The sequence below is a fragment of the Physeter macrocephalus genome, chromosome 11 (assembly GCF_002837175.3).
Source record: "Physeter macrocephalus isolate SW-GA chromosome 11, ASM283717v5, whole genome shotgun sequence".
Lineage (NCBI taxonomy): Eukaryota > Metazoa > Chordata > Mammalia > Artiodactyla > Physeteridae > Physeter > Physeter macrocephalus.
The window spans coordinates 133,920,739-133,946,858 of record NC_041224.1 but is presented as its reverse complement, the minus strand read 5'-3'; the positions used below and the strand labels follow the sequence as shown (position 1 = coordinate 133,946,858).

At 40.1% G+C, this 26,120-nt stretch overlaps 1 protein-coding gene across 3 annotated transcripts in view; it reads right to left on the bottom strand.

Moving 5' to 3' along the window:
* Positions 1-1,971: 1,971 nt before the first annotated feature.
* FRMD6 (FERM domain containing 6) overlaps positions 1,972-26,120 on the bottom strand; it is an 87,391-nt gene continuing 63,242 nt past the window's right edge. For all 3 annotated transcript variants that reach the window (XM_024116041.3, XM_024116050.3, XM_024116054.3), the window contains 9 exons: positions 25,360-25,546; positions 21,777-21,932; positions 18,217-18,282; positions 17,257-17,325; positions 14,602-14,776; positions 9,733-10,068; positions 8,847-8,978; positions 6,928-7,019; positions 1,972-4,922 (listed from right to left, as the gene is read on the bottom strand). In XM_024116041.3, the coding sequence (XP_023971809.1) occupies positions 4,638-4,922; positions 6,928-7,019; positions 8,847-8,978; positions 9,733-10,068; positions 14,602-14,776; positions 17,257-17,325; positions 18,217-18,282; positions 21,777-21,932; positions 25,360-25,546 (1,498 nt within the window). In that variant the 3' untranslated portion in view covers positions 1,972-4,637. The remainder of the gene's footprint in view (positions 4,923-6,927; positions 7,020-8,846; positions 8,979-9,732; positions 10,069-14,601; positions 14,777-17,256; positions 17,326-18,216; positions 18,283-21,776; positions 21,933-25,359; positions 25,547-26,120) is intronic.

Here is a 26,120-nt window from a genome sequence, read left to right as displayed (position 1 = left end):
GCAGAACTTTTACTAGCACCATGCCCACCGCAGACAAAATAGATCAGCAGCTCTGGTCTGGGCCCCAGGCATTGTTCTCTAGGTCATTCTAATGTGCAGCCAGGGTTGAGAACCACTGCTGGAGACTACAGTAGTTGAAGCCATTGTGCCAATTTTCAAAGTATTCATGCAGAGTATATTTTAATTCATAATATAAAGCAGTAATGAACTCTTTAGTTCTCTCAAGATTATTGCCAAGTATGGCAAAATTGCTTATTTCTCCAGTTTTTAGCTTTGGAGGTGACAATGGTGTGTGTGTGTGTATGTCTGTGAGACAATCCTGCTATTCTGCTTCCTACATAGCTTTTGCATCTTTTCCTTTTCCTCCCTGCTGCCACATCCTTGGTTCAAATCGTCATCTCTCTAGTCTTGCTGCCCCCTCCCCACCCCTACCTGCACTGTTCCCATTATTTCTCTCAAACTCCAAACACATCTTTCTTCTTATAACCCTCGTCAATGGCTCCCTGCTGTCCAGACACTCAGTGTCTTCACCTGGGCATCCAAAGCCTCTCGTGAGTAGGCTGGGGGGATCATTACTTGAACCAAAGGGTCCCTCGCAGGTCCTGAATGAGCACTGTTGTCCCCAGCTTCTAAGCCCTTGCCTGGACAGCTTGTACCTCACCCATCCTGCCAGAAGTCCCCATTCAAGGCTCTTCTGAATAAAACCTTCTCTGATCTTGCCACCTCCCACTCCCAGATCCTAGGTCTTCACTGCCTATGTCAAAGCAACATCTGATCACACCTTGTGTCTGGCAGATAGTGGGTGCTCCAAAAAAAATAGTGTGTGAACTAATAAACTCCATTTATCACAGTATCAAAATTGTAAGTTTGTCTTTCCTACTAGGTACTGAGCTTTCTCTGAGAACACTGGGTAACATGGGGTATGTAGTAGAAAAAGCAAAGCTGTTGGAGACGAATTTATGTTGAAAACTCTGCTCTATCACTTACTAGTGACAGGATCTTGGGCAAATTGAACTGCTTCCTCAGCTGCAAAATGAGGGGGACGACACCTTGAAGGGCTGTGAGGATTAGCCCTGACTTGTATGGTACCAGACACATAGTAGGTGCCCATATATTTCCTCCCCTTGCCTCCAACTGACATAACTTACCAGATACTCTGCAAAATTCATGAGCAACACCCTGCTAGAAAGCTTCTGCTTTGTATCTTATGCTTCCAAATGACCAAATGACTCAATTCTATAAAAGTTAAATGTTTGTTAGAAGACTTGAGAACGCTCTTCTCTCCCACCCTAGTCATCAGGGGCATATTATACCCACTACCTTATTTAATCCCCAACAGTCCTTTGAATTATTCCTGTTTTACAGCCGAGAAAGCTGGAGCAAAGATAAGACAATGGATTCTCCTTTAGGATCAGGGCTCTATACTTTATGCCATATTGCTCTCACATTTGGTCTTGTGAATGCTTGCTTTTAAATGCAATCACTCATTTTTCTGAAATTAGAACCAATATTCCAATAATGTCAGTTGAATGGGTAAAAGTTAAAGTAGCTATTTTAATTTTAAAAACGAAAAATATTATTATATTTTAAGGAGAGTCCTTTCAGCCCCACACTTTGGGACTGAATAGTGGCTGACTGCCACACCCTCTCAGACTGAGCCTCTTGGAACCTTGGTTCCTTCATCCCTAACTTGAGAAGAATAATAGTACCTGCCTTACGGGAACACAAGGATTCAATGCGTTAACACATGAGCTTCTAACACACGTGGAGCAGGATGTGGCACATGGAAGGGCTCAGCATCAGCTATTAGCATCATCTCCACAAGGGCCACTTTGCTTAGAATTCTACCAGGTTGTCCTTTAATGTGCTCTATTACAGGAAAGAAGAACAAAAAGAGAACATTCACTCTTGCATAACTGAGAACTCAATTTTAAAAAGGCACTTTAAAGACAAATAAAAAGTAACTTTATTGACTGCTAATCTTACCATGAAATTCCTATAAGAATAATTACAAAATAATGCAGTTTTTTTTTCACACACTTTTGGTATCATCTTGATATGATGATCCTTTCACAGAAAGGATTATTTACAGTTTATGTAGATATAAAGTTCATTGTTGCAAATACAAATGTAGATGTATAGAGGCAATATATACCAAACTGGTATACTGACTAGCAATGGATATTAACAAATGCAGAATAAATAACAGCTTTATACTTCTCCTTTTTTATTTTTAAAACAATTTCCAAATACAAAAATGTAGATATTCAAAATGGATTTTCACATACATATATATAATTCTGCTGCAAACAGTGGATCAAAAAGCAAAAATGTCCTTAGCATGTTTCATTTTTGAAAACCCACAAGACTATTCATAAATGCAATTAGAAAGAGGGTGTGCAAAACCACCAACGATGCTGGAAAAACCTTAAAGACCTGATTCTGTTTGAAGCAGAGAGAAAATAAAGTATAAAGCACTATGTACTTAATTAAATATGTTTTTTCTTAATGTTTAAACAAGAAACACTAGGAGCTAAGGAAATGTACCACATTATGAGCTGGGCTCTTTAGAGTCAAACTTCATCGGGATTTGTCTCTTAAGCATCTGTAAGAAATGGTGGATTATTTAATGACATAAGTAAAATAGTCATTAGATGATCCTTTCATACTTTCATCCTTTTATACAAAGACTGAGATACTTTTATACATTCTGATACCTGAAACTTTGGTTCTTTCAAACATTTCATAAAAGCAAAATCATTTCATGACTATAGAATGTCATAGAATTTTTTTCCTTTTAAAGTGTCAAGTTAAGCCAATTTGACCAGGCTTGTGTGTACACACTGCCCTGTCACGTCCATGGCAGGGGCATGCGAGGGACAGTACGGGTGGAGTTTGTTCTCGTTCTCCATGTGTTTATAATACTGACTCCCATCCATGGGGAACACTGCAGGTGCTGCCGTACCCTAAGTCTATTTCTCTGTTACCTGAAAACTTAATTTTGTATAAAAATATGACTGTTTCTTTAGAAAATAATATAGTTTTTTTAATAAAACCTGGTAGATAGAAAAAATGGTATATCAAAATATGGTAAACAAATGTTGTAAAATATGAAATCATTAAAAACATCTCATAGAAAGACATTGTGCTAAAGTACTTTCCTAAAGTGTGAGCAACACTGTTACTGTACATCTAAAGGTTACTAAGTTCAATCTCCTGACTTGGTTTCATTATATATCCTAACAGCAGTGGCAGTAACTCTCTTAAAAATGGTTCTTTCTCAAACACTAACATTTTCTGTATACTTCAAAATTAATGAAAAAGATATCCTCTGGATTGGTGGTTTTCAATCCTGTTACATCCTAGCTCCATCTGGAAACTTTAAAAGAAAAGGCAATTCCATCTGGGTCTCACCGCAAGAGACTGATTTAATTCATCCAAGGTGGGACCCAGACATGATTATTTTTTTAAAGCTCCCCAGACAATTCTATGATGCAACCAGGGTTGAGAACTATGGCAAAGACACACGAGAAAACAGTCGTTCTTAACTCTGCATCTATCAACTGATTGTCTGTAGGCATCATTCATTTGATGACTTATCCTCTGTACCAAACAAGGAAGACCATGTATACGAGATAGTCATGGGAGCCAAAATGAAAAGTTAGTAAGCTTTAAATACATATAAACACACACACTCTCGTATATTTACATATGTATAACATGTACGTAGAGTTAGGGTATTTTGGTTAAGCAGAAACCAGCATGACCATACTTTGCTCTTGATTTAAAAAAAAAAATCCACCAAGTACAGACATATTTTAAGACATCTCCATAGTTTTAACAGAAACTGGTTTTGGAAACTCCACAAAATTCATTATGGCATGAACACAACCTATCCGTTACTTGGACAAGGGGCTCAGCTGAGTCCTAGAGCTTTCTGGAAGAGCAGGAGGATGACGTGGCACTGACCAGGTGTGAAGAAGTCACAAGGCATCACGGCATGCACGGTCTTTTGGTTATTGCTTGACTCACATCTTCTTGGCCCTGGGCTGCACTTCTGGTGGAGGCATCTTTGGCGTGCTGGATTTTGACTGCTTCGTTTGTGTTCACTTTGGTACAGCCCCAGTGGGGTGGCAATGGCTATGAGTAGGTGACGGTCTCTCTATTAAAAAATGAGAGCCTCTTCTCTCTCTCTTCCCTCCAACCACCGGCATTTCATGAGGGAGTGGAAAAAAAAAAACGTACAAGCAAACAAAGGAACCCAACAACATCTTTCACATGATAAAAAAAAAAAGTGTTGTTACACATAACTGAACTGGGAAACAAAACAATGAACAAACACACCACAGTTGGATATTCTGAAGGCTTTGTAACCAGTAAATCACATTTCCTTCCAAAGGATCAGTGAACTTCTGGGCACTTGTCTTGGTGTACATTCTCTGTAGTCCTTTTACTTCTGTGTAATACTTAAAGTGCAACTGTCCCTCAGCTTTTATTTCTGTCGTAAATATTACAAAGAAAGAGCTATGTTTGGGGTGAAGAAAATATGGCACAAGTAATAGGTAAAGAAAGAACCTATGGCTTTCACAGCCTCTAGCGAACAGCAGGCTGTCTGTACAGCTGCACATAGACGTCCTTTATACAACAAACTCTGGAACTTCATCGTGGGTGAGATCCAGAGAAAAGTATTTGCTGGTTCTTTTGACTGGAAAAGCATCTTGGATGTTGACACACTGCTGAGCCAAGCAGCTGCTGCAATAGAGGCCTTCCTCATCCAGTTCATGGCCGCACCCAAAGGTATAACTCTGAGCAGTGTCCTGACACAGCCCCGCAATGCGCAAAAAGTCTTTCTGATACAGTCTGATGTCATCAAGGCTCAAGCTATGTCGATCGGTGGAGGTCTTTGGTTTTCGACATATAGTCTACAAGACAAGAGAAGGTTGAAACTACTTTAAGAGCATAGACGAAAGCGAAAGTTTAGCACTATTTGCCTTGTACAGAGAGAAGCTGCAAAATCATAAAAGGTTAAGGAATCCTTATATGTTAGGAAGTGGTTTCCAATCTGTGGTTTGCGGGCCCTGAGGTCCTGTGGGGCAAAACGTCACTACCACCACCATCAATAATAGCAGCTAGCATTTACTGAGCCCTTATTATGTGCTAGACCCTAGAATTCATTTAATCTTCCCATCAGTCTGTGAACCAGGTGCTATTATTCTCCCCCCTCTACAGATGAATAATCCAAGGCACAGAGAAGTCAGTGTAATGTGAATCCAACTGTCTCTAGCATCTCAGAAACCAAGCAGTTATCTTAAAATCAGGTTGCAGAGGTAAAGATACTGTTTCTCAGTTTTTCCATGAGGATATGGCAATTCATCATGGCAACACTCTCATGCTGAGGTCTGTTATTCTTTTAATAAGAAATGGGAAAACAAACCAATTATTACTCAAGAAACACAGTTTAAAAAACTATTTTTTCAAAAGCCAGAATTCTTGGGTAGAAAAATAACATGAAGTGCTCTTGGTATAGCAAATGTTCGGAGACAGCCCCAGGATAAAGAAGTGGCCTCCCAAACACTGCAAGAGGTCACACTCTGACAAATGCTCCACACAGCAGGTAGCAGACTTTTAGAACTCATTATCCCAAGAGGTGGTTCCAGCTGAAAATATAAGTAGGTTAAAAAATGGTTCCAATAATTACATGAATGGAAGATCCTTAATGGTTACTTAATGAAACGAGGCATTACAGTACTAATCTACTTTTGCGGCTGAAACCACAAAGGCCAGCCTTGTTAGAATAAGATATCACTTTTGCTGGAGGCAAAAGTACCAGGAAGAAAGAACAGAGCCTGGCTCAACAACATTTTACTTGGAAGGGTCAGGTCTGAGAGCCTCCTGAAGATGACGATCCTTGTACTGACGTCTTCTGAGGCTCCACCGAAATTTGACATAGAATTCATCAGGTCATCGCCGCAAAGCATCACGGCAGGCACACAAATGCTCTTCCCATCTGGTAGATGTGGAAGCTGATCCTTCGCTGTGCCCCACAAACGTTCATGTACAGTAAGAGCCAACGCTGACTGCCAGGGCTGGGGTGCAAACCCAGTCAGTTTGACCCTGGAGCTTGCAGTCCTAATCATCATGCTACATGTACTGCAATAAATATCACTCATTGGAGTTTCCAGAAGAATATTTAATAAAATGTCACGGTCACATTATGGTTACTTAAATGGAAAAGAAAAAAGGACAAATGAGAAAAAAGGGAAGAAAGAGAGAAAAACATAGGAGGCAAAGATTGCCAGAATGCAAGAGAAAGAAAGAAAAGAGGAACACGCGTAGAAGGAAAAAAAACAAGAGACAGAGAGCACCCAAGTGCTTCCCTGGAGACAGAGGTGAATATCAGCAGTAGATTATATCTAAATGCTGCAATGGTGTATTTTAATTTATCTGTATCTTCTGACAGTTTAATAGTCTAAACAGTGATCATGGGTTATCAAATGCTCTAGCTTAGCATAGTTTGAAAATTCAATCTGAATGGAATAATTAGAGTGTGGAAACATTTCTACCACAATACACCTGACGAGAAAATTACTCTCCCGGTTGTCGAGATCAACACACACACACACACACACACATACACACACACACACACACACACCAGAATTAACCTGAAGACTAGAGGCTTCCCACCCACATAAAGTATGAAACAAAGTACATAGTTTATCCAAATAAAAACCCAACTCAAAGATAAACAGAACTAGAAAATAAATGGACATAAATTCAGACTAAAACTAGAATGTATGTATCTACTAGGAATCATTTCATTAAGGTTTTAAATTTCTGCTCATTTATGTAATTATAAATGTAAGTTCCTCTTTAAAATTTTCTATAACTTCAGTTGCTGATTTAAAATTTCAATCCCTTCCATACCTGTGGAAGAGAATCAGTACTCTGGCCTCGAAGTTTGACCACCGTCTCTGAGGAGCTGGAGGTGGAAGAACCAATTTCTTTCACAATCAACCCTAAAGTGAAACGCAGAGAAAAACCAGTGAAGACTTCAAATTATTCATCCCTCTTGCCACTCATGTGACATATACTGCTACCAAGAAGGAAAGGGCAAATATTAACCACTGCCCACAAATCTCACTGTGGCCCTCTGGCGGCAGATGACCAGTGGGGATCACATTCTCTCCTTGTGCTGCAGTGAACAGGAGGAGTGAGATACACGTGGGGTTAGAGCACAGGATGGAGGTTAGAAACTGCATTTCCTAAAATAAACTTTTAATTAAGCTATTTATGATGCAGTTAGGAATGAACACAAAGGCTGAAGGTGCAAAGCAATCTCTTTACTGTATCTCCTAAAGCTCCCCCCACTCTCCACACAACACTGACTTTGAATTTAACCTGGACACAGCCTCTAGGTCTGGTTCTACTTAGATGAGCAGTGGGTAAGTGCGGGGCTCGGGCCACCTCTGGTGTCACACAGATCTGGGTGGGAACTGGGTTCAGGTAAGTTAAGGAGCTGTGTGTCCTGGCCAGTGTCTGTGTGTCCTTGTGCCTGTCTGCTCCTCTTATAAATGGCGCTGAGCCTAGCACCCATCCAACTAAAGAGCAAAAGCCCACATAGGGCTAGGTCCAGGACCAGCATATGGAACACACTGTGTTCTGGAGGCTCCTCTCGGCCAACGGGAACACCGTGGCACAGGCCTCCTGCAGCAGATCCCACCGGTGAGACAACAAAGTGGGAGGCCACGGTGAGAAGTCAGTTCTGGGGCTCTGAGGTCAATGGAGCTCCTCGTCACCCCAGTGCTCGGGGAACCTGATAATTCAGAAACAGAAATCCAGGGGCTGACACTTCCCTAAGTGACTGTGGCATGGGAATAAAGCGCCCAGGAAAAATGTTTCAGAAGGTAAAATTGTCAATGAGAACTGGAGATGTAAGTGAAGACCACTCATATTTCTCTTGCTAACAGATGGAGCAAGTGAATAGGTCAGGCCCCAGAGCCCTAAGGCTAAATGGCTTTAAGTACATTTCCACCTGATAAAAAAAGAACCTTGAGTAAGTAATGTGATTTTTATTCAGCCACTGCTAGTAACCTACAGAAATGACTTTTTGTATTCTATCTCTTTAGAAGGGTCTCATAATAATTCAGTGTCTAGAATGTATTGTTTGATGATTAGTTCAATTTTAAAATGATTTATGTACATTCTTGGTTTACTTGTAGACAGTTCAAATTATTCTCAGATGACACTCATGTTTTGGGGGTTGGTACAAAGTGCTTGAGTAGAAGATCCTTCTCTAGAAAGCTCCTTATCTTCTAAAAAGCCTTAAACTTTTGTCAATCTTCATAGGAAGAAGATGTGGACTAGTGCACTGGTTGGCACTGGGTATGGTTCCTTTTGAATTTCCTTGTAAATGTGCCCTTTTCTGCCTGTAAATAATTTGCTCCAAAACCCAGAACCAGCACTAGAAAACTCAGTATCAAGCCTGGTGCTCAGAACACTGAACAGACTCCTGCCAAACTTCTACAAGAATGAAGGATAGAGCAGTACACTACGTCACTACTCAATCTTAGCTCCATGTTTTTAAAACAATGGGCTCAAATTGTAGAGATTTTGGCAAACTAGGATGATGCAAAGAAGAAAATAAAAACATCCATAACCCCATCATCCAGAGAAAAGGCTATTAAATTTTTATGTATATTTTGTCATATACATGTAAACATTTTTATAATTTGAGATCATACTATCTAAACAATTTGTACTGTTTTTCTTACCTAAGTTTCTTATATTATTAAGTATTCTCTGAACCCACTAGCTGAGGAGAGGACCTTCCCGAGGGAGCTCACCAGAGTGTCCATTCAGCTTCCGAGACAGGAGCATGTCCTCTGTGATGTAGATGCACATGTCTGGGCTGACTTCCAGGGACTCTTCGTTCATCCTCTCCAGGTCCCTGGGGTCGTCAACCAACATCTCTATTTCTGACACAGAAGAAAGAAGAGACATTTAGTGACATAAGGGGACATGGCCACTGTAATTCATAGCCACACCCTGAGGGAGGTTATTTAATTATTCATATTTAAAAATAAATCTGCTAATGAGACTCCACAATAGGAAACTCTAGCGACAACTCTCAACTAGAGGCTGCTTCTCTTCTTCACAGGACTGCTGTGTTATCTACATGTCTGCTAATGCCATGATTTGACTGTCAATTATTCTTTCTCTTTAAGAAAAAAGAAAAGCTGCACTAGCCTTCTGTGATGACAAAGGGTCCAAGGAGACTGATGGGTCGTTTGCCTCATGCCAAAGCAGACTGTTGACAAGGACAGAATGAGTAGTGCATGAAGCTCCCCATCACCCATAGCTGCCTTCTCTCAGAGCATTTAGCGACTTGATTTGATATCCACATGAATTCTATAGTAAGCACACGTATGTTCTGCAGTTTTCCTTAATGGAATCAGTGTATCTTTTCCCCAAACCTGAATGCTATAGCAATTATTTGAAACAGAAAAATAAAAAAGATGCACACAAGTACTAAGTTTGGCTGATACAGGCTATAGGTCTGATCATATCTCCTTAACGCAGGGTTAAGCAGCCAAATGCTGTGTTTCTTTCTTCTCTATTACTACATCAGTTCTACAGAAACAATAATGCGAAAAAACTGGGAGAGAAAAAGCAGAGCATCCCAGACGACAGGTCAGCACTGTTAGCTCGGAGGGCCTGGGGGCAGGTTACCATCGTCCTGCAAATCCTCCTCCAGCCGGTCCTTGCCGCCACTCTCCACCCCGGAGGTGTGGGAGCTGCCGTGGCTGGTCATGGAGCTGCAGGTTTTCAGCTTGCGGTGGATGGCGCTGCCGGGGTAGGCATCTTCGGGGCCCGCGTCCCGGGCCTTGGCGTCGGCCTCGATGCCCGAGGTGTGAGAGCTGCTGTGGCTGGCGGTGGAGTGACGGGACAGGCGCTTATGCTTCATGCTGCCCGCGCTGCTCCCACTGGCCCGGGACCGCTTCTCCAGCTGGTCCATGTCGAGGTCCAGGTTGTCGCTGATGTAAGATTCCCGGTACTGCTTCTTCTCTGTGTGGTGAGGAAGACAGCTCGTCATTATATTCAACCAAGGCAGAAGGAACAGCTGATTAGCTGGGGTCAAGCCAAGAACAAGTACAATTTCACATTCAGAAGTGAGTGATTGGAAAGTGCTCATAATTCTGATAGGAGCTCAATTTAAGAAGACTGAAAAATGAATAAAAACCAGTACCATAGATATGAGGTGAGTATTTAACTACTCCAAGAGTTTTAAAGCTTCAAACACCATAGATGAATGCTACTCAGTGTGTAAGATGGCAGATCACTTCTTGTCCGCAAACTGTTATTGGTCCACAGTGGAATAAGTTCAGGAATTGAGAATAAACATTTAGAAACTTTTAGAGTGATCTGACATTGCCAGGACATCCACGAATGTGATTTTGAACTTTGCAAAAGTATTGGTCCACAGTGGATTAGAAGTTTTTAAAAATCTGGTCCTTCCCCACAGATAATTTCAAAAGGACTGCTACAGAAATGGTTCAATAAATATACTTATGCTAATTGCCTTTCATTTGATTTGCTCATCTGTTCAATTTGGGCCATTGTTACCTTAGCTCTAACTGTTGAAGACAATTTAAAATAAAATTATTCTTCTGAGAATTCCTTTCAAAAAATTCTAGAATTTAGATTTTCATGGATGAAGATTGCTTTTCTCCATTTAGGCTGAATCAGTGAGGTTTTACCATCTATTAAGAACACATAGTAATCACTACTGGTTTGATAATTTATACTCATGTAGCCTCTGATTGATAAAACTGTTCTTTGATTTAACATGTCAGTACACCTCTTTAAGGTAGCAAAGACACAATATTGGAAAGTCCCTTTTATCCAATGCTAAACTAACCATTACATAAAGGCACAAAGTTACAACTGAGCTACAGGTGTACAACTGATACAAACATACTATTTTTGTGCTTCAGGTCAGAAATTTAAAACAAAGAAATAGTTAAACTGCCTTGTATCTTTAATACTGATGAGAAATAACACATTAGAACAAGGTTAAAAATGGAGAGTGCATTTGGGGAATGTTAAATTGATATTATTTCAGAAACTGCTGACTACTAGACTAATTGGGTTCTCAAGGGCCTGTTAATGGATTTAATTGTACTGTGTCTTGGTTAAGTAAAAATACTTGCACTCTTGATGTTTGAATCCAGCTCTGAAGTATAATCACCACAGGTTTCCCCAGAGAGGGAATGAACATCAGCAGGAAGAGAAAATATGCATTCCAGGATGCAAAATGGAAAAAATGCTTGGAGAAGGCTGTGTGTACATTTCTGGGCTTCAGCCCCTTCATGTCAATTCTAAGGAATCGAGCTGAAACACACAAAGGTGAGTGTGTGTAGCCACACAGAGGCAGACTGGAACCAGACATCAGAGCCTAACACACACATCACTGCAACAAAAGTACATCCATCTACAGCCCATTTTTTAGGGTTAGACTCGGTTCTAATGATTCCTATTTTCTGAAGGCAACAGGAGTTAAGATGAAGAACTAAAGGGGTTTGCAAAATTCTCATACTTTCTATTCACTGTAGTTTCAATACAATAGCCATGTGGCCCTTGGAAGGGTGGAAAGTGAAGAGAAAAAGTAAAAAAAAAAGTCCTATATGGTGTTCGAGTTCTAAGAGAATTGTGGATCTAATAATTTAAAAGCTTTTCTATCTCTTTACAAATAGCCCTTTTACTCCCAAATTTCTGGTAGATTTGGAATCAACTACAGTTATTCTATACTCACAAGCATAGTCACTAGAAGACAAGCACTTTGCCAACTTGTTTTCTATCTAATAGGAGCCTAGCATGAATTACTTCCTGTCAATTTGTCAGCGCAGCCTTGGCGTTCCATGTGCTGGCTTCTATTCCTGTCATCGTGCTTTATCTCTTAGACCCTCTGCAAACATTTAAGAAGCTTCACACCAATAGGTTACAAAATGAGGGAAACGCTGAAATAATTCTGAAATTTATTCTAAGAGATGCAAAATGCAACCTCTCACCCCCTAGTAATCACTGGTGTCCACAGGGCAAATCATCAATGTGTCAGTGTTCTATTTATTCCCTCTACTGTAAAAGCCCACAGACCACCAAGTTTTTCATATGTTATTTTGTAATATAATGCAGTCAATATGCCCTCTTGACACAGACCTAAGAATAAGCTCTAGCTATGGAATAAAGTTGAGTTGAAAAAAATTTTTAATGACAGAAAGCATTTTTTATCTATCTGTTCTAAATACAGTAAGATTCTTGTGATCATTTTTACTATAAAATGAGAAAATAGTGTTTCAGACAAGGTGACTCTAGATGAAATTTAATTAAGAAAAACATAGATTCTTTTCATGCTGTGATTTTGGCTAATGTTAATAGCTTTTTTTGTTTAAAATGATGGAGTCCTTAAGTGTGGGTGAGATAACTGGATTCAGGCCAAGGTAAGGCCAAAGAAACTGTTTCAGGTTTTCTTCAGATCTGGAGGGATTTCTAAGCAGAGAAAACTAAAGATGTAAAGGAAAAAAAGCCATCCCCGCAAAATCTGTCTATATGTACCCACGTAAAAGATCCAATCTGCACCTTTATCATTCCCCCACTGCCCCTACTCACATAAGCCCCCAAATGCACTTGGTGCTATGCTTGATAACACACAAAGCCCTGCCCTCTTAACTCGACATTCTATGTAATTTTGCTTTAGAACCTGTAGGGGACGTTCGTTAATTCTTTCAAGCTCTAAGGGGCTCCCGTTAAGGTCACCTAAACAAGAATTTACTAAAATGCTGCTGGCAGAGAGCTGCTGGAATAAGTGAATTTCTCAAGGTGCCAAGTTGGCCATTTAGGAATGAAGCCAACTTGGCAAAATGATGGGTTCTGCACTTAAGTTAACCTATTCTCACAAGCTTCCTTGGCGCTTCTGTCCTGTTTAAATTCCTAATCTTCATATCAGTGTCAGGGAGATATATGCATTTATTATACTGATGAGTCATCATGGGAAAGAACTGGCAGTCTAGCAGCAGGGGAAGCCAATACACTTGACAGTGAGACCAATTCTCTCTGAAGACAGATGCAGTTTGGTGGCAGACAGTGGAAAATGATTCACATTCCAACTGCTACTTAAATTACAACGGCTTCTCCAAACTGGGTCTCATTTAAATTGACAGACAGCTTTTGAGAGAAAGCAATCAGATGCAAACCTCTATAAGGTTTTTGTTTGTTAAGAGAGAAAATGGTACAGATGAACCTGTCTGCAAGGCACAAATAGAGACACAGATGTAGAGAACAAACATATGGACCCCAACGGGGGGGAAAGGGGGGGTGGGGATGAACTGGGAGATTAGGATTGACATATATACACTAATATGTATAAAACAGATAACTAATGAGAACCTGCTGTATAGCACAGGGAACTCTACTCAATGTTCTGTGGTGACCTAAACGGGAAGGAAATCCAAAAAAGAGGGGATATGTGTATACACATAGCTGATTCACTTCGCTGTACAGCAGAAACTAACACAACATTGTTAAGCGACTATACCCCAATTAGGAAAAAAAAAAAAAAGAGGACAGGTACTTGTCTCACTTCTATAAGAAAAGTGAGGTCTGAGAGGTTGAAATCTGTTTCCGATATGGACCTAAGATATGAATCTGCATCCTAATGTTCATGCAAATACCCCAAATCGAATCCGATCGAATTACCAAGAATTACAACAAAATGAGTTTGCAAAAAAATTGAAGACATTGAAAAACCAAATATGCAAAGTAGCATTTTTGGGGATTAGAAGCTGGAGTGTGCCGAACAGGGTAACCATAGGAGATAAAGAGTTAACCATTAGGTTAATACTGTGAAGTTGAAGTCTGCTGCTAGAAGCCCCCATCCCTGTCTTCCTCTCTCCACCATGACTTGACCCCACTTTCAGGGCCCAGAACTCTGAAGCCCCAAAGGCACTGCTCTATTCTGTGTCTCAGCAAAGCTCCCACAGGACTGGCTGACAAGATCCTCAATTGTAAACTTCTCTCTCCTTTGTTTGTCTTTCTTGCTCAGCCAGACGTGGGGCCTCCTAGCAGTCAACAAGAGGCTGGAGACATTCTGTGACCCACCTCTATTGTCACTCTAACCTAAGGAATAATCACACTGGAAGGAATTCCAGATAGCCTGTGGATAACAGCACCAAGGTGGATCAGTGTATAAACAAAGCTCTGAGATGCAGATAAAAGCTGATATGCACATAAACCCTGGCCTGCACCTTCATGTGGTGGCTTTCTGCAAGAATTCTCAAGCCAAGTGTGGGGAAACCTTACAGAGACTGTTCTCGAAGGTAGCTAAATGGCAGGGATAATCTCGGATATGCTGACTAGCACTGTGGGAGGTGGGTCTTCCGGGACAGTGCTGAGATGAAACAGGAATGCTGCTGGGGATCTGGAGGCGCCGGTCCCCAGGTCCCACTCTTCAGAAGACTAAAGCCCCAGTTCTTGGCAGCTGTAGAGTACGGGGCCCCGGGTGGCAAAAGCACCATCTGCTTCCCGCCCAAGACCCTGCAGGACCTTCGTTTTCTTCCAGCTTCCGGATGTGGCGCAGGACAGGCTGCAGGTTCATGTAGAGGCGGTGGCTGTTACTCAGGAGCTGCAGAAGGTGTCTGGAGCGCATGGGGCACCCCGTGTAGTAGATGAGCTTCCTGGCTGAGGGCAAGCCATCTGGCAAAATCTCAAACTTCTTCCCCTGTGGAGGGAAGGCATGAATCAGATCAGGAAGAAAAGTGTACGATGTGCCAAGCTCCCCTTCGTTTTCTAGTTAGTAAGGAAAACTACAGACTCAGAAATAGATGTATAAAGCTCCATCCAAAATTCCCGGAGGATAAATTACTGTTATCCCTTTCAAAAACGTCACAGGACAGAGGATTACCAAAAATTCAGGGAAGTGCCTAGCCAGGGTCTTCTGGTTCCATCTTTGGTTTCTCTGGCTGGCCAGGCCATTTACATAATGGAGAAGAGAAGGGCCCATCACAAAAGCATCCTTAAATGTAATCCCAACACCCTAACTCAGTAAACAAGACAACAAATTCTAGAAGGGTAATGCATTCAAATATCTGTTGAACACTTACAATGTACCAAACACTTTGCTAGGCCCTGAGAAAATAACAGCACAGAGGACAAAGTCCCTACCCCCCATGTCACTACATTCTGGTGGGAGAGATGGTAAATAAACACATAAAATAATTGCAGCTTATGATAAATTCTGGGAAGGAAATAAACAAGGAGTTATGATAGTGAACAATAAAGGATATCTATTTAGGGTTTAGAAAAAATGAAAAACTCTCTAGTTGGATAAAAGAGGGAGCTGGAAGTCAGAAGGACAATTAGAGGGATGAGACAGGAAAGAGAAATAAGAGATGGAAGTAGCGTAAGTATCTGTCAGTAGAGGAATCTCATTCATTAGGTTTGGGATCATTAACATAAAGTTCTAAGTTGAGGGCCAGGGTTTGGCAAAGTTCCTTACAGTTATGGAATGTTATTAACTCCTTTAACTTTCCTGACAATGAATAGGGCAGCAGGACTACAGAAAGGAATATTCCAGGCACAGTGATTCTCAGCTGGAGAGGAGAGATAAAGCAAAGAGGGAGGCATATTTTAACTACACACTTAAAGTCAGTGCAAAGCAATATGGGTTTGTATAACTCAGACATGGATGGAATTTTTTACCTCTCGACTTTCCAATTTAAAAGGAACCAACATTGGATCTCAATGCTAGAAGGCTTATAACTGACACTTAATGAGCACTAAGCATGTATTAACTCACTTAATCCTCACAAGTCTATGGGGTAGGCGGGGACAGTCAATTATCCCCATTTTGGAATGAAGAAACCAAGGCACAGAGATGTTAAAGTGATTTGCCCAGGGTCACACAACTAGACAGGGCTGGGCTGGCTGCAAGAAGAATCATCTGGGAAGTTTGCCAAAATAGATTCCTGGTCTCCACCCCAGACCTACTGAATCAAAAATCTCTTAGGTGAGGATGATGAGGCCCAGAAATCTAAATAAGCTCCTCAGATGCGAGTGATGCACAACTAGATTCAGGAACCACTGGGTGCAGGACCCTTAAGAAATTGAATTTCTATAAATGTATTTTATTACTTCTTAAATGGGGACATGAGGGGGCAAGTGGGGTAATAATTTGCTCATTTACAAATAGCTCCACTCCTTTCCCAAAGAGCTTGAATGAGAAAGAGCCAGTGAGTAGGAGGCAGGTCAGGCCCCATTTAATGTATGAGTGAAGTGAAATCAGATTGGACTGTGCCCAATGTAAAGTCAGAAACAGGTCTTTTAACTCCCAGGGCAGTGTGGAGTCAGTGCCCAAATGCTATTTGGCAACAGAGCCCTTTATTTATGTAGGCCATCTTCCTGATGGAAAGAAAGAAGCACATGTGTCCTAATCCTTATCTTCCTCCTTTCTTTGTGTATTTTTTCCAATAATTTCTGAACAAAGCGAAATTATGAATTTTAACGACCACTAGAAATACATATAATTAACTGTAATTCTTTGAACCCTCCCCCAAATGGACACAGCTGACAAAACAGTGAAACAGCTGGGAAAAATCAAGAATTTGCTCCAACAAAAGAAAGTGTATCATTCTCAATAATCTAAAAGTAAAAGTACTTTTCCCATTAAGAATTGCAGTCCTTTCTTTATAATGATGAGTTTTCAGCAGACAGATATTAATAGAAACATCTTTTTATATCAATCTTTATTCTTTGCTCAAGAAAAGTCAACTTCCACAAGAACTGGCCAACCCCCATGCTAAGAGTAATTTACCCTATGATTACAGCTTTCTGTTTTCTAATCCCTCTGCTGTACATTTTTAAAAACAATTCTGTTTGATGAATTCATCTTGAACTTTTCCCATCACATTTCTTCTGAAACTAGAATAACTTAGGGTAGAGTGGTGGGGACCAGATACACAAATTAAAATTAGTAATTTCTTTTGCTATAAGACTCTGTGTTTTAGGTTCACTACTGAAACGTGGCAAGGATTATAATTATAGCACATGCATAAGAATATAAGACAGCTAACTATTTTCATTTTCAATTTTGAGAAAATATCAAGTTTTGTGCCTGAAACAATATTTTGTTTAAAAAAAAAAACAATACAAGTCCACAAAAACAAAAAACTGAGTATTTTAAGTCAGTTATTTTAAACTTACCACAAACACCAACTTTCCAACATTGGTCCAAGGGAAATCATAAAGTAATTGTTTCTCTTCATCTAAATTCTGTGGAAAGAATTATAAGAGTTACTCATAACTCTTACAAGTAATGCACAGAGAGTTACTGAGGAAACTGACAGATATTCTAAAATAGCCCTAACTTCTTTCCCAGAAAACTAAAATACAGTAATTAAAATCTGAAAGAGGTCCCCAACTCTCTTTGGAGATATGCAGACAGTGATTAAAAGAGGAGTGATACAATTCTGTCACTTTTGGTTCCTGAGTGACTGTGTTAAACTGCCCTTTTAAGGCAATCTTTTCCCTTCTGGCCTATCACTAAATTTAAATAAAAAGTCCAGAAGACTCAGGCATTCAAGAGATGAGATAAGGCACTCAGACTTTCATAACTGGATATTTTGCCTATATCGAAGATAAGGCATCCTTATATTCTCCCAGGTCTCACAGAGGGAGGCATCTCTCTCCCTTGTTGATGGCTATAGCATAAAACCATCCCACCTGCAAAAGAATGATGGTAACTACTTACTCAAGGGACAGGTTTTATCAGAAAATTGTAACGGAAATTAAAATGTCTGGTCAGTCACTGTACTAAAAAGTCATTTTTCTTTCCAAAGTTATAGATGCACCAGATGATAAAAAATAATATTAAAAATTAATGACACACAAAGAAAAATGTCTGGATATTAATGATCTGTGAGTGATGAACTGGGGCCAATCTTTGGTTTGTTGTTTTCTGTTCTAGAGGACTTATTAGTGTCAAGGATCAGACTGCTTCACTTCGTCTATCCCACGTTATCTACATCTGTGCTAGACAAATAGGAAGTAATGACCAATCAATGGCTGGAAATGGACCAGTGAATCTATCGCAGGACCAGGCAGGCACACTGCCAGAGTAAGACACAGTGGATGCTATTTGACACTTACTTCTCATTAACTAACCTGAAAAATCTGTATTCCCCGCATGGTCAATCCAAGGGTCAGAGAAGCTTCAATTTCCCTTTTATCCTATAGGAATAAAATTGTATGAAAAAGTATATTTTTCTTCTATAATGAACAATTCAGCACCAAAGAAAAGAACCAAAGATAAATTTCAGGATTAGAAAGCTTTTGACTTAAAATAACTTTGCTTGTCTTTCTGCATCCCTTGTTTTCTATAAGATTTAAGAAAATCATGGGCACATATTAAATCAGTAATGGTATTTTCTACTTTCTAAATCCCTGCGATTTCAAAGTTTTAGTGTTTTTACTATATTATATACACTTTCATATCTGACAATATTCTAAATATTTGTGTTACTGAGAACTCCAGTAAGTAAGACTATTTTGCTGCTTTTACATCATTTTTAAAATCTTCTCTCTTAAGCTTAATCTTTTCTCAGAAGTTAGAATCTTGAATATAAGGTCGTAGTTATATTCTGAGGTGTACTAGATTTTATGTGTTTAAAACTGGTTAAACCTCCCTACTCTGAAAACAAAGTCAGAGGCAAGCCTGAAGAGTTAATGCTCTTTCATGAAGATAGCTAATAAAGCTATAAAAGCTTTACATTTAGTTAGTCTTCAAAGAAAATACTTATGTTTAAGAAGTTCAATTATTACTTGCCAATATGATATACATTCTACCAGCTAAACCATAAACTAAAAAAAAAAATACTAAAACAGTATACGGGAAAAAATTGTACAATTAAGAATGTATTCTGAACTTGGCCACATCTTCTAAGTCCTCATCTGTAACAAGTGGATATAAGGTATAAAGTTCAAAATACAAAAAACAAAATTGCTGAGTAACTAAAATATTTTCATTATGAGATTTCTCAATAAAAACAATAAATGAGTACATGCAAATCTTTATTGCATTTACTGCCAGTTTTTGCATGATCATGGAAAGGAATATTTTTAGAAAATGCATCCTTACCTGGCATAGTAAAGAGAAGCCACAGCCTATTTTCACTATTGGGGCTGTTTTTTCCCACTAATACTCTTTACATCAAGAAAGGCACACACAGTACAGGTTTAACAGGAGAAACCAATCCATCACTATGAGCTTAGGCCAATTTCCCTTTCAAGGCTGTTCTGATTGCTTCCTGAAATAAGATTGTGCTCGTAAAAATGCTCCAGTTTTTGCATGATCATGGAAAGGAATATTTTTAGAAAATGCATCCTTACCTGGCATAGTAAAGAGAAGCCACAGCCTATCACTATTGGGGCTGTTTTTTCCCACTAATACTCTTTACATCAAGAAAGGCACACACAGTACAGGTTTAACAGGAGAAACCAATCCATCACTATGAGCTTAGGCCAATTTCCCTTTCAAGGCTGTTCTGATTGCTTCCTGAAATAAGATTGTGCTCATAAAAATGCTGGTAGTGTGTGTATGAGGTGCGTATTACTGGGAAAGAGGCACAGAGTTTTTTGTTGTTGTTATTGTTCTTGTTGTTTTAAGTTTCCTGTCTTCTGTCTCCATTTTATTAACAGGCCTTAAATGAAGCAGTTTTAATGGCAGCCACGTGATTTCTTTAAAGAATGAAAATTCTGCCTATAAGGAAAACATATCTATTTCCCCACCTCATTCAGTTCATTAGTATTAGTTATCTTGTTTTAAGCAGACCAGAGTGATTTTCTATAACACATAAAAGTAGTGCACTTTAAGCAAATTGAAAGATTAATTTTTACATGAAAGATAAATTGGAGATATCTACTTCACTAAAGGATTCCTAATAGGATCTTAATAGGATTCTTTAAAATACCAAAGCTTCCCTACAAAATAAAAAGCAACCAATATTTACTGAGCATTCACTAATGTGCCAGGCACTCCATCTGGTTATTTCAGATTCACCATCTTGTTGAATCTTCCCAACCTGTGATATGTATAGGATCATTCCCACTTAACAGATGCCCAGGATTGTAGCAACAGTTGCCTAGGATCCCAGCAAGAGTGAATGCTGATGGAGGGTTTATAAAGCCACAGTCTTTCTGATATATCATTCATACCTCTAATACATTTAAAAATATAAACTTATTGTCAAAAATGTCATTTATTTGCATTTTCTCATATAAATTGAGGTGTCACAATGAACTCCCTTAAAAGAAAAAAAAGAACTCAGTCTTCCAGGAATTTAGCTGAAGAGATCTGTGGAACTCTATGCCTTTGAAAGATGACAGGGCATTAACAATGCATCTCTTGTGCATGAAAGAGAAAAAATAACATCCTTTGCTCTCTTTTTAAGTCTTTTGAACCAGCCAGGAAAATTACCCAGCAATATATCCAAACTACGTCTAGTCTCCAATTGTCTAGTTATGCTAATCTTACCACAAAGGATGTAGGAGAGATAACAAACCTAATAATAACAATGATAATGGTAAAGGCAACACGTTTAATTTCATGCCTAACGCGTGCTGGGTACTGTTTTTAGCATTTTTCACCCACTAATTCCTTTAGTCTTCAATAAACCTCAGAGTTTATTGGGTATGTTACCATCCCCATTTATCTATGGGGAAACTAAAGCACAGAGAGGCTAAGTAACATGCCTAAGGTTACACAGTAAGGGGTGAAGCTGGGATTTAATCCCAGCAAGGCAGGCCCAACAGACCACACTCTGAACCACTTCATCCTATTTGGTTGGAGAATAAATATACCTTTGAATACTTAAATGGGAATTCAAGGGTTCTTGCCATGGAAGTGATCCTTGTGAAATAGGGAGAGGACTGGGAAGGAGGAGCAGGAGAGAAGACAGAACGTGATAAACAGTATTTCCAGTGATTCCCTGCAGAGCCTGCCCCAGTTATTATTTGGGTCTGTGACCTCTGACCCAGGATGGAAAAATGAGGCTAGAGGCACGAGAACACAAAACACAAGGACACAGGAGAAAGGCAGTAACAAACTTTAGAGTGACAGCACAGAGTCAGCGGTTTAAGCACACAGGCTCTTGTCAAGTAGACCTGGGTTGAATTCTGGCTCTTACTAGTTTTGTGATCTTTGGTGTGTATCCTGGTCTGTAAAATGAAGATTACAGTCCTATATAGTTATAGTTATGAGGATTTTTAAAAGAGGATAAATATAAAGTGGCCCCATAAACACAATAACTCAATAAACATTAGCTATTGTGGTGATGTTCTTATTACTAATGGATACATGCAGGTACAGCTTCACTTCAAGGAGTATTAAAAATTACTGATCGAACAAGTTGAAAATGTTACTCCCCAACGCAGAAATGCAGATTTGGGAAGGAGAAAAATAACTATTTCATAATCACTGAAAAGCCAGATGCACAATTTACAGTCACTTGTTATCTCAATACTAGGACCATTAAAAAGACTCCATTCTGCTCCCAGGACTGAGGAAAAGCATCACTGACTCCAACGATGACCAATGATGACAAACAGCAGTTGAAATGAAACTCTTTTAAAAAGCCCATTAAAAAAAATTAAAATGACAACTTTAAATAAAAGCGTCTCCTGATCAAGAAAGAAGGTATGGCTGCAGACCTACTGCAGTTTTTTACCTTATACAATCTGTAGTAATGAACGGCAACATCATCTAGTCGGACGGCCTCTTTGATATATTTAAGATGAGCCTCAGAAGCTGTCAGTGCGAACTGATCTTTGTGCATGTTTGGAATGTGCTTCAGGATGTAGTCCTTCCCTCTCTTGGAAACAACCTGTTGGAATACAATGGGAGCGCAATGCAACATTTGTTGGAGGGATGCAAATACTACCCTCATCCCCCAAATGATGAAAGGATGAGAACCGAAAATAGGCCATGTAAATTGGCTGATTTCCATTAGAAAGTTCCCACGCTTATTCTTTTTTGATCATCTGTTATGTGACCTGGCTGAATCAACTAATACTAGAAGCTACAGAGTCAATTTAGCTGTAGTACTCCATATCTAAGAAGAAAAATCACAAGAAATGGGAAAAATATGTTCCCTTGGTTTTAAAATCACCAACAAAGAAAAACCATGCAAACTTGCACAATTTTGTCCACCTCACTGCTTATACTTGCAGAATTATTGGTACCATGAAATGCAGCCACTGTCAGCACATCTTCAGGTTTCGGATCCTACTTAACTCTTCTAAAATTACAGCCACAGAGTGGGAGGTTCTAAATGTTAATCCGAAGAAAGCAGGGGACTGCGAAGAATTCTCAGAAACATTTCTGGTTTTTGCATAAGAGGCTGATATGAACACTCTACTCAAATGCTTATGAGAAAACAGTTACACTCAAATATTCATTACAATTCACTGCGACTTCAGTTTTCATCAGAAAAGTAGTCAAAGCTTTTAGATATCAAAGATATATAGTATCCCGTAGCTGCAGGTTCAAAGAAGGGTGTTGATAAGTTAAAAGTCTTAGCTGATTTCACGAAGATTATAAAATATGGAAAGAATTATGCAAAGCAAACAAAAAGCATTTTAGTGCTTAAAATGACGAGGATTTGAAAATTAGAGAATTTTTAGTTTTATCATTGTTTTTATAGTTACTGATGTTTTGTTTCTTCCTATGAATATTTTAAGGAGAATTAAACATGATGAGTTATTGGCCAATAATCAAGTTTTGCTGAGAACTCAAGTTACAGATTTTTCTTTCTAGGTTCCTTTTACATGGAGATCACCTAAATCAGTACTTGTCAACCTTTTTCAGGTCAAAGAACCCCTAGAAAATAATATCTGTAAGGGCAATGAAGTAGATGATTTTGGTGATGGCAAGGGTTGAGGAAGCTGGTATCTCAGCACCCTGGGTGCCATGGCACACTAATGGGAAGCTCTGCTTTAAAGACCAAGGGTCATTGAGTACCTGATGATAACTAGGGAATGTAAATACAGGTTAATTTTGGCCCAACAGACATTGCTATGTAATAGCCTGACATCTTTTGCGGGTTTTCTTGAACAACTGAAGCACTGTCAGCCAGTGAACAAAAGCTTATATTGAGCACCGTGATGTGAAATGCTGAAGAAACAGAAAAGGTTAAGTTTATGCCTGTCCTTTAGAATATGCTAAGAAACACTTAGATCACTGGGTGCAAGAGACAAACAGAGCATTTGAAAATAAAATACTTATGTTCAGGGTCTTATTGAGCCCAGAGGAGGGGCACTGGGCACCTAGACAGTCTGCCCAGGGAACCACACCTGAGCTGATGAGCAGGAGTAGCCAGGTAAAACAGGGAGGGGGCCTCACCAGCTAAAGGAGCTGCAGACAGAAAGGCCCAATGTGTGAAACACCACAGTAGGTGTGGAGACAAAGGAATTGCTGGGTGTTGCTAGAACACAACACACAAGGTGCAGGACAATCAGAAAGGAAGCTGGAAAGGCTGGCAGGGACCACATGCTGGGAAGTTCCTAGGTCATGCTTGGGAGCCTGGGCTTCACTCCACAGATGAAGGTTTAAATCAGAAGCAAAATCAACTCCTCTGCAAGCTGTGAGTAAAGCCTGAAGCAGGGACAAGCATCTGTAGGAGTGCTGATGAGAGCTGGAGCCTAGGAAACATGAAGAACCACGACGGGGAGGACACGTGGTAATGTTTAGGAAGTTAAGAGCAACAAAAATACAAGCAAATCTTATTTAAGCTGGGTGATGCGGAATCAAGGGTTTATGTTAGAGGATGTTCTCGTTGACTGGATGGGGCAGGGAGAAAGAAGGTGATAAGAGCGAGCCCCGAGTGACTCAAGTTTCTAGGTGATCAGGTGGATGGCAGTGCCACTGGCTGAGGTTAGGAACACAGGGGTAGGAACACAGAGAATTGAGGTGGGAAGAAGATGAATTTGATTTGGGACGTTCTGAGTGTGAGGTGCCTATGGTTAAACAGCTGTCTTACAGACATAGGGGAGAGAAACAGATTCAGGAGGTGCCAGCACATAGGTGGTTGTAAAAAGCATTAATTTGGAGATCTCCTGGGATGTGAGTGACTGAGTGTCAAATGCAGCAGAGAAATTCTGGAAAAGAAGTGAAAAGTGTCCACCGGATTTGGCAATTTAAAGGTCACTGCTGGCTTTAAGGACAGCACCATGAGTGGAGGGGGTGGTGAGGAAAGAAGGCAGATGGATGTGGGTTGAGAATTACACGTCAAAGTAAAGAAGCTAAAAAATCAAATATACATCGTCCCTTTTTCCAGAAGCTTTACTGAGAAGGGAAGGCGAGATTGGTAGGTCTTCTTTCCCTCCCTCCTTTCTTCCCTGAGGATGGGGAGGTGTGAAGCAAACAAAGTATGTTCTGACTTAAGAAGAGTTAGTTGGGGTAGAGGCTGAAGATATGGGAGAGAGAGACGTCTCAGCAGAGACCTAGAGGAAGAATGGGGAGCGATATCAACAGGGTGGGGATGGAGAAAGGACCTCTGAGACAGTCAGGGCTCAAATAACCTAAGTTTTCTTGCCGAAGTAAGGGGGTTGCTCCTCTTTTGAGAGTGAAGGAGATGGTGGTCAGATCAAGCAGTTTACTTATATTTGTTTCCTCAACACAGGAGAAGCTGTGAATGATCTCACCTTTTTTTTTTTAACATCTTTATTGGAGTATAATTGCTTTACAATGGTGTGTTAGTTTCTTCTTTACAACAAAGTGAATCAGTTATACATATATATATGTTCCCATGTCTCTTCCCTCTTGCATCTCCCTCCCTTCCACCCTCCCTATCCCACCCCTCTAGGTGGTCACAAACCACCTAGCTGATCTCCCTGTGCTATGCGGCTGTTTCCCACTAGCTATCCACCCTATGTTTGGTAGTGTATATATGTCCATCTCACCTTTTAAAGAGTAATGTTTCTTTCCCTTCGAACGGAAAAAATGCTGCTTGAATTAAGAGTAAACAAGAAGGTCAAGGCCATGTAAATGCCAAAAGAAGGCTGGCAAATTCCAAGTTCCACCATCTTTAGGATGGATAGCAATCCTCTTCCTCATAACCCATAAGCAGATTGAGTCCATCGAGAGACTGTATGTGCCACGCTCTCAAGTATGAAATGTGTATCTGGGCGTCATGGAGGGTGTACTGGCCATCAAACATCTGGGTTCCCAGTTCTCATAGCAGCATGACTACCCACACAACGAACTAGAAATGTGCTAGAGAAAACACTTTAGAATTTGAAAACAGTGCCTACCCAAGATGGGAAGTAAGCCTCGGGCTCAAAGTATTTTCCATAGTGCTTATTCCTTTTGAAGTTCCCAAGATCAGCCTGCAGAGCAAAGGCTGCCAGCAGGAAGTAGGCCTCCTCTCGGAGCACACACTGGGAATGAAGAACTTGTTTTCTCAGGTGCCAGTAATAATAGTATCTTGCTGCTCTGTCACTAGGAAAATAAAACAGAACTCACATTTTGATGGAACAATCTAAAGGCATGTAAACAACCCAAATCCTGCTATCCATCTGGTGACAAGAGCTCTCCTGTTCCTGCTCCCTCCTCCCCCTCCTCCCTCCTCACTCACTGAAAAGGGGGAGGTTGTAGCTAATACCTGATTGCTGCCTAACTGCTGCTTCACCAAGGTCGCAGGGTGTCAGGACCCCAAGTCAGACTGCCCAGACTGCAAAAATAACACTTCCTATGGCCAATAGCATTTGATTAATTCAGAGAATGGAAAACAGATCTGAATCATTCCACTCCAATGTGGGATATACTACATTGAACAAGTATTAGAATAGAAGCCTAGGCATCTGTTGTCTGTATTAAAATAATCTTGCTACAATAATGCTGCACGCATGACACAAATAAGGACAAATCTGAGGAGACAGTCCCGGCTTGAATGTTATGCTGTCCTTTTTTGTTTTGTTTTTCATCTGAGCACATTACAAATACACTAAGGCCCTTTTAAAAATACTTCTGTTTATATGCCCTACTGGAAAAGAATTTACCTAACTATGAATAG